This window comes from Lichtheimia ornata (genome assembly GCF_029851405.1).
Source record: "Lichtheimia ornata isolate CBS 291.66 chromosome Unknown scaffold00021, whole genome shotgun sequence".
Lineage (NCBI taxonomy): Eukaryota > Fungi > Mucoromycota > Mucoromycetes > Mucorales > Lichtheimiaceae > Lichtheimia > Lichtheimia ornata.
Window position 1 is genome coordinate 147,943 of NW_026695341.1, and position 12,717 is coordinate 160,659.

At 43.6% G+C, this 12,717-nt stretch overlaps 6 protein-coding genes across 6 annotated transcripts; 3 read left to right on the forward strand and 3 right to left on the reverse strand.

Moving 5' to 3' along the window:
* Window positions 1-1,269: 1,269 nt before the first annotated feature.
* Window positions 1,270-2,919, forward strand: O0I10_005295 (biotin synthase; the record flags this gene model as incomplete). The annotated part of the gene is made up of 7 exons (XM_058485340.1): window positions 1,270-1,500; window positions 1,601-1,803; window positions 1,888-1,971; window positions 2,043-2,169; window positions 2,260-2,478; window positions 2,555-2,771; window positions 2,822-2,919. 7 exons carry the CDS (start codon window positions 1,270-1,272, stop codon window positions 2,917-2,919), a joined length of 1,179 nt encoding a protein of 392 aa, XP_058343826.1.
* Window positions 2,920-3,301: 382 nt separating this feature from the next.
* On the forward strand, window positions 3,302-4,619 carry O0I10_005296 (uncharacterized protein; the record flags this gene model as incomplete). The annotated part of the gene is made up of 5 exons (XM_058485341.1): window positions 3,302-3,377; window positions 3,475-3,702; window positions 3,757-3,887; window positions 3,949-4,347; window positions 4,455-4,619. The coding sequence occupies 5 exons, from the start codon at window positions 3,302-3,304 to the stop codon at window positions 4,617-4,619; spliced, it is 999 nt and encodes a 332-aa protein (XP_058343827.1).
* Window positions 4,620-5,924: 1,305 nt separating this feature from the next.
* Window positions 5,925-6,904, forward strand: O0I10_005297 (uncharacterized protein; the record flags this gene model as incomplete). The annotated part of the gene is made up of 6 exons (XM_058485342.1): window positions 5,925-5,988; window positions 6,087-6,111; window positions 6,185-6,402; window positions 6,485-6,495; window positions 6,592-6,747; window positions 6,806-6,904. The coding sequence occupies 6 exons, from the start codon at window positions 5,925-5,927 to the stop codon at window positions 6,902-6,904; spliced, it is 573 nt and encodes a 190-aa protein (XP_058343828.1).
* A 234-nt stretch (window positions 6,905-7,138) lies between these two features.
* O0I10_005298 (uncharacterized protein) lies at window positions 7,139-8,222 on the reverse strand (the record flags this gene model as incomplete). Its single annotated transcript, XM_058485343.1, has 4 exons — window positions 7,139-7,278; window positions 7,337-7,448; window positions 7,517-7,633; window positions 7,701-8,222. The coding sequence occupies 4 exons, from the start codon at window positions 8,220-8,222 to the stop codon at window positions 7,139-7,141; spliced, it is 891 nt and encodes a 296-aa protein (XP_058343829.1).
* Window positions 8,223-9,041: 819 nt separating this feature from the next.
* O0I10_005299 (uncharacterized protein) lies at window positions 9,042-10,498 on the reverse strand (the record flags this gene model as incomplete). Its single annotated transcript, XM_058485344.1, has 4 exons — window positions 9,042-9,689; window positions 9,773-10,007; window positions 10,071-10,202; window positions 10,305-10,498. 4 exons carry the CDS (start codon window positions 10,496-10,498, stop codon window positions 9,042-9,044), a joined length of 1,209 nt encoding a protein of 402 aa, XP_058343830.1.
* A 1,326-nt stretch (window positions 10,499-11,824) lies between these two features.
* On the reverse strand, window positions 11,825-12,703 carry O0I10_005300 (uncharacterized protein; the record flags this gene model as incomplete). Its single annotated transcript, XM_058485345.1, has 1 exon — window positions 11,825-12,703. The coding sequence occupies one exon, from the start codon at window positions 12,701-12,703 to the stop codon at window positions 11,825-11,827; it is 879 nt and encodes a 292-aa protein (XP_058343831.1).
* Window positions 12,704-12,717: the final 14 nt, after the last annotated feature.

The following is a 12,717-nucleotide window of genomic DNA, read 5'->3' on the forward strand; positions in this document are numbered from 1 at the left end:
CAACAGCCGCTGATCCGCCACCCTACAATACCAAAAGCCAAACAGATGAAGATGGATTTCAAGTCATCGAGTTAAAATAAAACAACAGCATCATTTATCTCTCTCATATTGTTGATCCTCAAATGTCGGTAAAGATTTCAGGCTGCTGACCGTGGGAAACTCATCAAGGTCCGCACTTCTCAGCTTTTTGCTTTCGATCATTTCAAGGCCGTGCACAGGGAGGTATTTTACCACCTCCTCTCATTAGCGTATGATACAGCAAAAGAATTTTCAAAACAACAAAAGAGGCGCAAAATGAGCCTTTCATTGTGTATAGTATCAGCTTTATGGTATTGGAGAACAAAGAATGGGCTTGCCATCCAAATCATTGTGCCGAAAAAAGGGGAGAGTGATACAAAGAGCACATCTAGAATGACGCCAATGCGATCATCTTGGCTGGGGATCGAGAGCCCTACCCCAAATACGTGCTGGTGACCCAACACAACGATTCGAGCGCTATTTAAATGCCAAGCTCCAACATCGCTTGTATCACCCTCTTGCATCGACTGTCAAAAACATCCCGTCCACATCAAGTATCACCCATGTACGTCTCTAATCCATTTATCTCTCCCCTCAAGTCTTTTTTACTCATGCCAATAGGGTATACATGAATGATTACACCATCATCGAAGCTACCGGTATTGAGCTATTGGTTGAACATACACGTAATGGATCTCACCACGCGCGTTTGTCTATGCGGGTAAGATCATGTGCCTTCACATTCAAAAGCATGTGAAATGAAAGCCAGCAATCACTCCTCTTTTGATCGAGGCAAAATAACTCGCACGGGCACATTGTAAAAGAAAGCCACGAGGAAAAGGTTGCCACGTAAAATCCCATTGATAATGTAACTGCAACAAACACGAAACACAAACACAAATGAAATTGTGTTTATGATGGGCATCATTGATAAGCGGGATGAAAAAAGAGAGCAAGAGCAACCAATGTGTGTGAGAATGAATGGAAAGAGTGAAATGAGTACTTTCCCAATGAGAGAGGGATGCCTGAAAATGGGGGGAGGATGATGTTGGGGTCCCGTCCCTTATCACCAAAAAGACGTGTTTGCTGATAATGGGCGTTTTGGATGACCGCACCGACCCAAGACTCATATCCCCAAATCCTGCGTTTGTCATCATCTCTTTTTTTTCTCTTCCTTTCCCAACTTTACCCACCACACCCCTCTCTCTTTCTTTCTTCAAACGTACACACACACGCACATATACACACATCATGTCTGCTTTACGCTTTGCAACCCACTATACTATTCGTGCCCGATTCTATAGCACCGCTTCATCTTCGCGTATGGCTGCTGTTGCCACCGAAAATGCAGCCAAGGCAACCACTGCACCTGCTCTCTCTGCTGCAGCTCTTCATGCAAGTGGTCCTTTGAGAAACGACTGGTCGCGTCAAGAGATCCAAGCTATCTATGACTCACCTTTTATGGATTTGATGTTTTATGGCGTGAGTACATACATGATCTAGGTGAAAGCCGTACGTATCCATGGCAATGACTCATCTCGCGAAACCATCCCCTTGTATGTTTGATTACCCATTGCATCAGGCCAAGGTACACCGTGAAAACTTTAATGCACGTGAGGTGCAGCAATGCACTTTGCTTTCCATCAAGACCGGTGGTTGTACAGAAGACTGCAAGTATTGTCCTCAATCATCACGCTATGATACGGCCGTCAAGGCACAAAAAATGCTTGATACGGGTGAGGTGTTGGATGCTGCACAACGCGCCAAGGAGGCTGGTAGTACCAGGTAAAGTGGGATGGCAAAGAGAAAAGATTGAAAGAGAAAAGAGGATACTGACGTACACGTTCGTGACGGGTGATATGGATGTAGATTTTGCATGGGCGCTGCTTGGAGAGATCTTGCTGGTCGTAAATCCAACTTCAACAAGATCTTATCCTATGTCAAGGCTATTCGGTAAATGCGGGGACGAGATGGGAAATACCAGCAACGAATCATAATAGCTCTAACCAACAAAATTTATTTAGTGGTATGGGCATGGAGGTATGCTGCACATTGGGTATGCTTAATGAGACCCAAGCCAAGCAACTCAAGGAAGCTGGTTTGACCGCCTACAACCACAACCTTGATACATCCCGTGAATTTTATCCCAAGGTAAAAAGCAAAAAAACCAAAGCCCAAAGAAAAAAAATTGGCATCCACCACACTCTTTTATCTAAAAAAAGTCAACGTGATGATGCATAGATTATCTCTACTCGTAGCTATGATGAGCGTCTTTCGACCATTGGGCATGCACAAGATGCTGGCATTTCTGTTTGCTCGGGTGGTATTATTGGTCTTGGTGAGCAAGAAGAGGATCGTGTTGGCTTGTTACACACACTTTCCACTCTCCCCAAGCACCCTGAAAGTGTACCTGTGAATGCATTGCTTGCTGTTCCCGGCACACCACTTGAGAATCAGGAGGTAAGCCGACGCAGACTCCTTTTTTTTCTTTCTTTCCCTTGCTATATATTAATACATGCGATGTGCCATGAAATAGCCAGTATCAGTATTTGAGATGGTGCGCATGATTGCTACTGCCCGTATTGTGATGCCCAAGTCTATGGTGCGTTTGTCAGCAGGACGTGTACGTTTCTCGACCTCGGAGCAAGCCATGTGCTTTATGGCAGGTGCCAACTCTATCTTTACTGGTGAAAAGCTGCTTACAACACCCAACAATGAGTTCACTGATGATCAAAAGATGTTTGAGCTTTTGGGTAAGTAGGCAGATGGCACAATTTCCGTTTGGGTACTAACGCGGTACTAGGTCTTGTTCCCAAACCACCCAACTTTGAGCAAGGCTCAGACAACCCTGAGCAGCCTGTTTATAATGGCATCAAGATCAAAACCGAAGCATCTGCCTAAGGAGGATAGATAAAAGCAATGGATGATATCTTTGTACTATATTATACTAAAAAGTTGCTCTATAGAGTAACAATGGTGGTGTGGTGGTTGATGGTGTGGTAATTCATTTTCATTTACGCTTTGTGCTACAATGTCGCTCTCTCTTTCTCTCTCTGTGTATCTCCTCCTTTTTCTTTTTTCGATCCTTTCTTCTCTACACTCACTCTTTTTCCGTTTGCTTTCATCTTTAAACGCGGGCATCGGGAATCGCCTCGCCTGATTACCAGTCTTTCCTTTCCTTTATACACACATACACCCATTGCTACTGTTTGCCTTAGCAACCACTTGTCATCTCTTTCAATCCTCTCTCCTCTCGACATTATACACACATCAATTCTATAACATGGGACAACTCTTGTCGAGCCTGAGTCTGCGTGGAGGCGATGTTGCCGTACCCGAGCTTAACCTTGACTTGGCCAGTAAGCACATACACCCTCTCACTCGGAAAAAACAACAACATGATCTGACAACAGGTGTTGCACGTTTGTCAACGCGCGCTCTACCTTTTTGTTTTAGATGCTTCACCTTCCGCGGAAGAAAGTCAATTACACGATCGATTATCAGCATTGTTGGTTCAACCTGGTCCATCACTATTAGAGTTGCTACGCAACTATAAATCAGCTTCCACCGAGGTTAGGACAGCTATCGCTTCCCCGACACAGGAGAATGAGGATACCGCATGGGAGGCTGTTATGCCCATCGTCTCCATGCTACAAGAGTTTTATGGTTACTCGTGCGATTTAGGTAAGCATGGATACCATTGGAGTATATAGATAGCACTCATTCATCATCCTTTAGGCCAAGCTGTGCCCGAGTTATTGCAAGTGTTATGTCAAGGCGATGTGGCCAAGAATCTTGAAAACCATCAAGGATTAACCAAACTCTTTGCTGACATGCTGGATTTTGTCTTTGAGTTTGATTATCTAAAGGTAAATGCATTATTTAGGACTTTATGTGTCAGCCTTTACTAATAGGAAAACGGTTCATTAGATGCGTAACCCTACAATGCAGAATGATTTCTCGTATTATCGACGCATGTTGCAACGAGGACGATATGGCACAGCACCTGATGAGAGTACTTCGGACTTGCGTAGTGCTATGGATCAAAGCGATGAGGCCAACCGCATCTCTCTCTTTATTGCTTATCCCACGCCCATGCTCAAGTGTGTCATCGACACGACCACGGAGTTTGTTACAAAGCATCGATTGCAACGAAGCGTGGGTGATTGTTTGACAGCACTTTGGGCAGCATGTTTTCAAACCGTTAACAAGAAGCGTGCGCTATCACCCGAGCTTGTTGGATTTTGTCTCAAGGTGATGGTGGTTTCGATCATTCTTTACGACCATATCGATCCTAGTGGTGTGTTTTCCAAAAACTCGCCTATCAATGTACGTATTTTTTCTCTTGGCACAATGGGGGCTTCTAGAATAGAATGCCAAGCATTTTTCATTCTTTGGGTAAATACTGATATACGATATTGTTGATTCATTACCAGATCAAGAACTCGGTTAAAATGATCCAAACAGCCCATACCACCGTGTACAACATGCCCGAAGAGTCAAGTGCATCCAATCTCATGTCGGCTTTGCGATACAATTCCAAACATCTCAATGATGATTCCACACCAAAGGGAGTGAAGAACATGGTCCTTGCCGCTTGATGATGATGATCATCATCATCAATACACACAACATCATCATTTCCCTCCTCCTCTCTTTTTTCCCGACGCACGCACGTATTATCAACATCAAACAACACCCGCTCAACTCATGGATACCAGCATGATGATGGAAAACAAAACGACGATTATTATACTACGACGACAATCACTCAACTCTGCAAAGGAAATAATCCAATCACCATATACAACATCCTCTTTTTCTCTTTTTTACTTATAACTTAGTCTTCTCTTCTTTACGCTTTTCATCCATCATCATCCATCACCGACCCTATTCTTTCTATCTCTCTCCCACTCTCCTATATATCGTAGTCTTTCCCTCCTCTTTTTTCATCTTTATCATTTTCTCACTCTTTCGCGGGTTTACTCCCACTAATTCTCTCATTCTGTTGCTTTCCAAAACCTGTGTCTCAACTCTCTTTGATACGATCTAAAAATTACCAGCGTTTTAATTCTTCACTTTTTTGCAATCTTGATGAGCATGGTGTGTGGGTGGTGGTGGTGGTGGTACGTGTGGTGCTATTTCTAAGCATGGATGATGATGATGGCTATCCGAAACAAGCCAAGTGTAATATAAAAAGACCAACGGACCGTGGCTGAAAGAGGATGATGATGATGCGTCCTTAGACACAATGACTCACGTGATTAGCACAAACAAAAGGATAAGGGATGGTATCGTTCTACACATCGTCCATAATAGAGGTGATTTACATTTGGTGCTACGCCTAAGCAACACCTATGGAATACATCTTGATGTCATTTATTGTAACGTTGACACCTAATGGGGCAGTGCATGAAATAGGAAAGCGTATTGAGCCATTATTAGATCATAACGATGTTCTCGGTACACAATGAAACGAGGCTTTTCGCCAACCAATGTAAAGCATAATAATGGATCATTGTTTGCCTGGTATCTAAATTTCAGGGCACTATTACTTGGGTCGACGATTTCATTGGCTATCGGCAATCAGGGGGCCCCAAGAAGTTGTAGCACTAGTAGCCGTGGATAGTGGTTAGCAGGATCATCGAAACCCATCCCACGAAAGTTACCTACTATCAAACGTGAAATCTCGCATAAGGATTCATGCTATTTAAAGCGGCCTTGTCATTGATCAATCACCGATACAACAAGATCATTAAACAAGCTCACTACCCGGGGCTATTGACACCAACAATGCGTATATGGCTGCTAATTGCTGAGTAAAAGTGTGTTGATGCGGCGATGATGACCGACTAGCTGGGTGAAATGCAAGGTTGTACGCAGTTGTTTCCTTTCGTATATACTCTATGGGCAAAGCACAGAGCAAGTTAAGTTCCGAGCAAGTCAAGGAATTGCAACATTGCACGCATTGTAAGTAGCAAACACACAAACTCAACAAGAGACGTTTCTGTTTTTCCTCATTGGACACCTTCACTCATTGTCTTTTCTTTGGTGGTGCATTCTTATAGTCAACAAAAAGGAATTGCAGGAATGGTAAGTTTATTGAGTATATAGATACACACCCTTTCTACGACCCACATGTTCATCTATCTACTCTACTATCAAGGTACAAGGGATTTTTAAAGGACTGCCCGAGTGGCAAGCTTACCAAGCCCGAGTTCCAAAAGATCTACAAGCAATTCTTCCCTTACGGCGATCCATCCCGATTTGCGGATTATGTATTTGATGTGTTTGACGGCGACAAGAATGGCACTATAGACTTTAAGGAGTTCATCTGTTCTCTATCAGTCACCAGCCGCGGCCCTATGGATGAGAAACTTCAGTGTAAGCAAAGGTGGTTGGATGGTGTGGTAGTGGTAGTGGTGGCGAGAGAATTGTTCATTGACTTTTTTGGGATTACCAATAGGGGCATTCAAGGTAAATTGGGTCACACAAATCACCCGCTTCATTGCTAAGCCCATTATGTTATGCACATTCATACCCACACACACACACATACGCTTATTGATTTAGTTATACGACATTGACAACGATGGATACATTACATACGAGGAGATGCTACAAATAGTCGAAGCCATTTATAAAATGGTAGGGCGGATTGTGCAATTGCCACCGGATGAGGATACCCCTGAGAAACGAGCACGAAAGATCTTTACGATGATGGACCTGGTATGTCAAGGAATGGATTATGCTTACAATGCTCTTACACATCCTTTTGTCATTGTAGGATAATGATGGTCGAGTGACAATGGAGGAATTCAGAATGGGATCACGCAAAGAGCCATCCATTGTGCAAGCTCTCAGTCTATATGAAAACGTCGTGTAGATAGAATTATGCAGTTGATGTGCGACATGGTCGACAAAGTGATCGTTGTTCAGTTTTGTTTACAAGTCAAATTTAAATAAGTATCAAAAAGATAACCCAAAAGAACACACACAAGAGGGAGAGTGAGAGTGAGAGAGTGAGAGAGAGAGGTAAAGGAGGAATAGGATAAATATCTAACAATGGGAAGGGTGGGGGAAAGAAGTTGTTGGTATATTGTTGTTGATGTAAGAGATATTAAGATACACCCATAAGTCGAAGCCGTAAAATACTCCTGACATCGGCTGTAAAGCGTAACGCGTCGAGTAACGGTAACAAATCCAAAAGACATTGATCGTTGGGGTTGGAAATCCAGCCTGGAATAGGAATGCCATTTTCTAATCACCCCATAAGTCCCTTGTACATCATCATCATCATCCTTCTCCATCCTCATACCTTGAAACAGCTCAAATGCCGCGCTGCTGTTATCTACCAAACACACTTTACCCAAGTCAGGTTCAGCGAGGGAGATATCCTTGACAAAGTTTCCGTTCCGCACCACACATGACTAAAAGGAGATAATGTTTTTGTTAGAACATGACGATCCTTACCGCCACATTTTCCCTCTTGTTTTACCTGTCGAAAGTAGCGTTGAGAAACAAGGCTTTGATCCTGGTCCAGCCAGTCAATCACCGGATCTGCATACTCTGCCATAGATGCTGTAAAGATGACGACTTTGTACCATTGACTTATCTAATGACATTTACAAGAGTAAGTCCCCCAATGATACACAAACATCTCCTCCTCTTCAATGCATTACCGTTTTCAAGAAAAAATCGACATGCGGCCGCTTATAGACTTCATAGAGCAAGCTTTGCTTATCATCTCGAACTTCAATCTTTTTCCTCTTGATAGACGCGCTCACTTTTTGTTGCCTTGTAGCTGCATAGGATCCAAGTCGAACCGAGTGCACCAACGTTTCATCGAGGTCAAGTATTAGCGTCTTTCCCTTGTAGTATTGTAATGCTGCTGATACAGTAGCTGGTGTCGCTTTCCTATCCGTGGCAACGGTTGCTGCTGCCGTTGCTGCCGTTGCTGTACGTTTGGTTGGCGAGGATTGCTGTTGTTGTTGTTGTTGCTCAATGCACCTCCTTCGGATGGTCAGATTGAACATGGCACATAGGTATTGATATGCAACGGTGATATACTGAAATAGGTGCGAGAAAAACAGCCGTCGACGACGTAATGACGGGATTACAGGTGAACTAGTGCCACTCGTAGCAGTGCTTCCTGCATTGGCAACAGCAGTAGGTTTTGTGGTGGGAGGTGCCGGTGACGCCATGACGAGCTGTAATAAAGAAACAAAGTCTTGATGTGGAGTTTGCTGTCAATGTCGGGCGGTTATGAATAGAATATTGCGGTAGGCGCTGTGTGGTATAGGAGCAAGATAGAGAGAGAGAGAGCGAGTGAGTGTGTGAGTGTAAGAGAGAAAGAGCGTAAATGTGTGAGTGGGTGAGTGTGGAGATAAAAGAAAAGACAAAAAAAAAGCTCCCCTGAAGCTGGGGTCATACATAGCGCACACACACACGCACACACAATATCATTGACGGCATTGGGTCTTTCCCTCTCTTCTCACCCCCACCCCATTGACATATTGGGAGGAGAAAACATGGCGGCATTTGTCTTCCGAATAATGAAACTAAGCTGATACCATCATCAAATCTCTTTTATACATGAAAGAATGGGGATCATTGGAAAGATCATAGACTTCTTTTAAAAGATTCATGATATCATTGGGTTACATGAGTTGCGTACAATCTGCAGGAGTTGCCTTCCACCCCATCATTCTGATAATAGGCAAGTCTCATTTTTGTTTATCAGCTGTGCTCCGCTGATGCTTTAAACAATCAATGTGGCGGGTATACTTTAGCCGATATCATGCGCCCTTCCATCATTCACACACACACACACACACATCTCCTATATACCCCACACGTGGGTCAATCAATACGTCAAGTCCAATGGACCCTACCACATGGGTGATCATGTATCTGATCCCGCCAAAATAATATAAACGCATCCATCACTACCTCGTGCGTTGCTAGGCAACCAATGATAATATCCATTACTGAACATGCCAACCAATCATTCATTCATTCATTTAAACATCCTTGATGGGTTCATAAAGATCCTCCATCGGTAATTCTGTCTCGGCTAATAGAGAGCTAACCTTTTCAACCTTCTGCCACACACGCAAAAGATTGCCATAGGCTAAACCTTGGAGCTCTTGCTCGGTCCATCCACGACGCAATAATTCTGCGAATAGGTTGGGATATTTGCTGACATCTTCAAGTCCATCGGGTGCTACTTCAATACCATTGTAATCGGCACCAAGACCAACACGGTGACGACCCGCAACAGCTGCAATGTGTTCCACGTGATCAGCGACGGTGTTGACGGTTGCTGGTGTATCAGGGTAGTCGCATTCGACGAATCGATTATAAAAGTTGACCTGGACAACACCATCCGTTTCATCAAGACGTTCAAGCACAGCATCAGGAACGTTGCGTTCAATACCACATAGGGCGTTGCTGGAAGAATGAGAGAATAATACGGGTGCCTTTGTGATATTGAGAACGGCATGCATCGTCGAATGAGCAACATGGGAGATATCCACCAGCATGCCAAGCCGATTCATTTCAAGCACCAGCTTTTGTCCAAATTCTGTCAAACCCAAGCTTGCATCAAATGGAGGTGGATTGGGGTCACAGCAGGAAATAGCCCAATCGGTATCACAATTGTGCGTCAGCTATTATACAATCCACATCCCCAATACCCCACATCAATATTCGGCTGCTTCTTTTTCTCTCTCACACATGTATTTATACTTACAGTCATGTAACGAACACCTAAATCATAAAACGTACGCAATGCGGATGCCGAGTTGTAGATGTATTGGCCACCTTCCATGCCGAGCATCGATGCGATACGACCTTGTTGCGTAGCTTGTTTGAATCCCTCGGTAGTTGTCACATACTCGAACACGTCAGGGTACTTGGCAATCATCCGCTTCGTAGTATCAATGGCATGAATGGCCCATAGCATCTGGTTATCTTCCTTGAGTTCACTATATGGACATCCCACATGAATCATCATACACACACGTTTGCTGCTACTACCAAACTCCTACCATGGATAGTAAATGCTCCAAAATTGACCACCAACGCCACCAGCATGGAGTCGTGTAATATCCGTATGTCCTTCATCGAGATGCGTCAAGTCGAGGTTGTTGATTTTCCCTTCTTTATAGAACGAGAGATAGCTATTATCATACTTTGTCAATTAGCTCATTCGACTTGCTCATGGAAGCGTGCAATGTTGCAAAAGGGGCAAAAGGGGGAGAAGTGCATGATATAGTACTCACAGGGGCCAATCATTATGCGTATCAGTAAGAGGATGTTTTTTGAGGAAACGTTTGGCACGGTCAAGATAGGAGTTGTCGCCCAATTTGATGACAATTTCAGGAAAATCCCAAGATGCAAAAGACCAAGCGGATACTTGGAAGGTAGCAAACACGACACAAAGAATGGCCGCAACAAGTAGACGATGATGCATCATCATGAAACAAGGCCCCAAGGAGAGAGAGAGAGAAAAAGACCCGTGTGTGAAAATGGTAGAATGGTGCGGGTTCCCAAAAAGAGATAAATGCTTAAATCCACTAGCAACGCTCATGTGACTCAGGTAGTGTCATCCCCCTGAATATGGTAATGAATACTTCTTTTGAATACAATCCTCTATTGCTACAATGATCCATCATCGAGAAATGTCCCTTCCATCATTCATTACTTCCCTTTAGAAACTCCTCCCTCTTTCTATTGACACGCACCCATGATATTAAAAGATGATGATGTTGTTGTTGCCATACACACATCTCTTACTTCATTTTGTCTCTTTGCTTGCTTACATTATCGTTGTTTCATTATTATCCAACATTCATTGTCATGATGGTCGTCTTTGTTATACATTTGAGACTCCCATTCCTACACACACACACACAAATTAATACTACCATCATCCGGTTGATTGCGTACATCATCAATAGTATGTAGCCGCAACGTGTAGTATAGGGCACAGCAGCCTATGTGATTGAGGTGATCCTACATGTCCTTAAAAAGTATTGTATGAAGGCTGCTGTATGTAAGCATTGCTATTAGATTTACTACTTGACAACTTTATTCACCCTTTCATGCATGGCCTTTTCATCTCAAACTTTAAATAACTAACCAAGGTGGCCTACTGACAACAAATGGTAGGACCACAAGGTCGACATGTACATCACTATAGCTACACCAACGCCGTCGTAGATGGGGAAAATCAAACCTACAAAGACATGTATCACCCTGATGAACTTGACTTTGGCCATGACAGCCTTAGTCCCCGGGATTCCTGCTGCAGGGTAGACCTTCTGGATAGCCATCCCGTTTTTTCGGTAGATGGGATTGGGATACCTTTTACAACAACAAGAATGCAATACATGGCCATCAAAGTAAACGCATCTTCCAATTTGTATTGTATGCGCGCATGATAAATTACACGCTTTGTGCTCGAAGCATGGTTTTACTATCCAAAGAAAAGTGCTGAAATGATATACCACAAGATCCTATACACATCTCTTACACCGCCATCTATGGTCGAATAGTACACAATGAGACGTTTTGTTGATATTATGAATGATTTTTGTGATAGTTTATCCATCTGAGAGAAATATATTGAAGATTGATACTGAAGAAAAGAGACATTATAAGGTGATACTAGCATACTTGATGGAGGAGATAGAAAAGAAAATGAGCAGGAGGAGTAAAAGAGGAGCGATAGGAGATGAGGGGAAAGGGGGTTTGTTAAGCGAGGTAAATTGGTAGTGCCGGGATATTGTTGTCATTTCATCTACTGTGCTGTTGCTTGTACAGTGGTCGTAGTAGTGGTGGGTGGTTTGCTGATATGATCTTCCTTGCTCTGTTCAATCAATAAATCAGGATTCACTGATGACCAACGCATCCAACTTGAGAGGACAGCCAACTTGAGACGGAAAGCCATTGGCAGGAATGAAGATGATTTTGTGGGAGGCGAGGGACGTACAGGCCATGATTTCACAGGTGTTACTTGTTGACGTACACCTACAACGCGGCTTTCAAGGATGACTTCGTAAAGAGTGAGTTGCCATGCACCACCAATTTCGATTTGGATGGTTTCCTTGGCCATATCACGTAGTCGACGTAATGTCTGCTTGGGCATGGGACGTAGCACATTGAAAGCGAGATCGACTCTATCCATAGGGCTGACATCAAGTGCACTACAGCGACTCTTACATTTGGCTTGAATGCGTTTGGCAAGAGCTGCATATTGTGGATCCACGCGGAAACGCATTGTCAATGCAGCACGAGACACTTCATAACCACAAAAGACAGGTGGTGGCAGCTGAATAGAGCTTAATTGCTGTTGGACCGTTGATACGAAATCATCCACAGCATCCCACTTGTTGTGTTCATGATCATTGGTTGCGCTGCCACATTCGATATGGACACGACTGAGAATGGAGATATGAGGTGCAGAATTGTGTGCTTGATTAGGCCCAAACTCTGTAAAAGATCGTTCTTGAAACGTCTCCAATGAACGCTGGAAAGCGGTGTCTTTTGCGGGCTCCAGATACAATGCAAACGACCTTCGAGCTTCCCTCAAACGATGAGGAGCCGGTGTGCCCGAATCAGCTGTCAAATGAAAGGGATCGAGTTGGAACTCGGTAAAGTCGGGAACGTTGTTTGACATGAGGAAACGAGAGT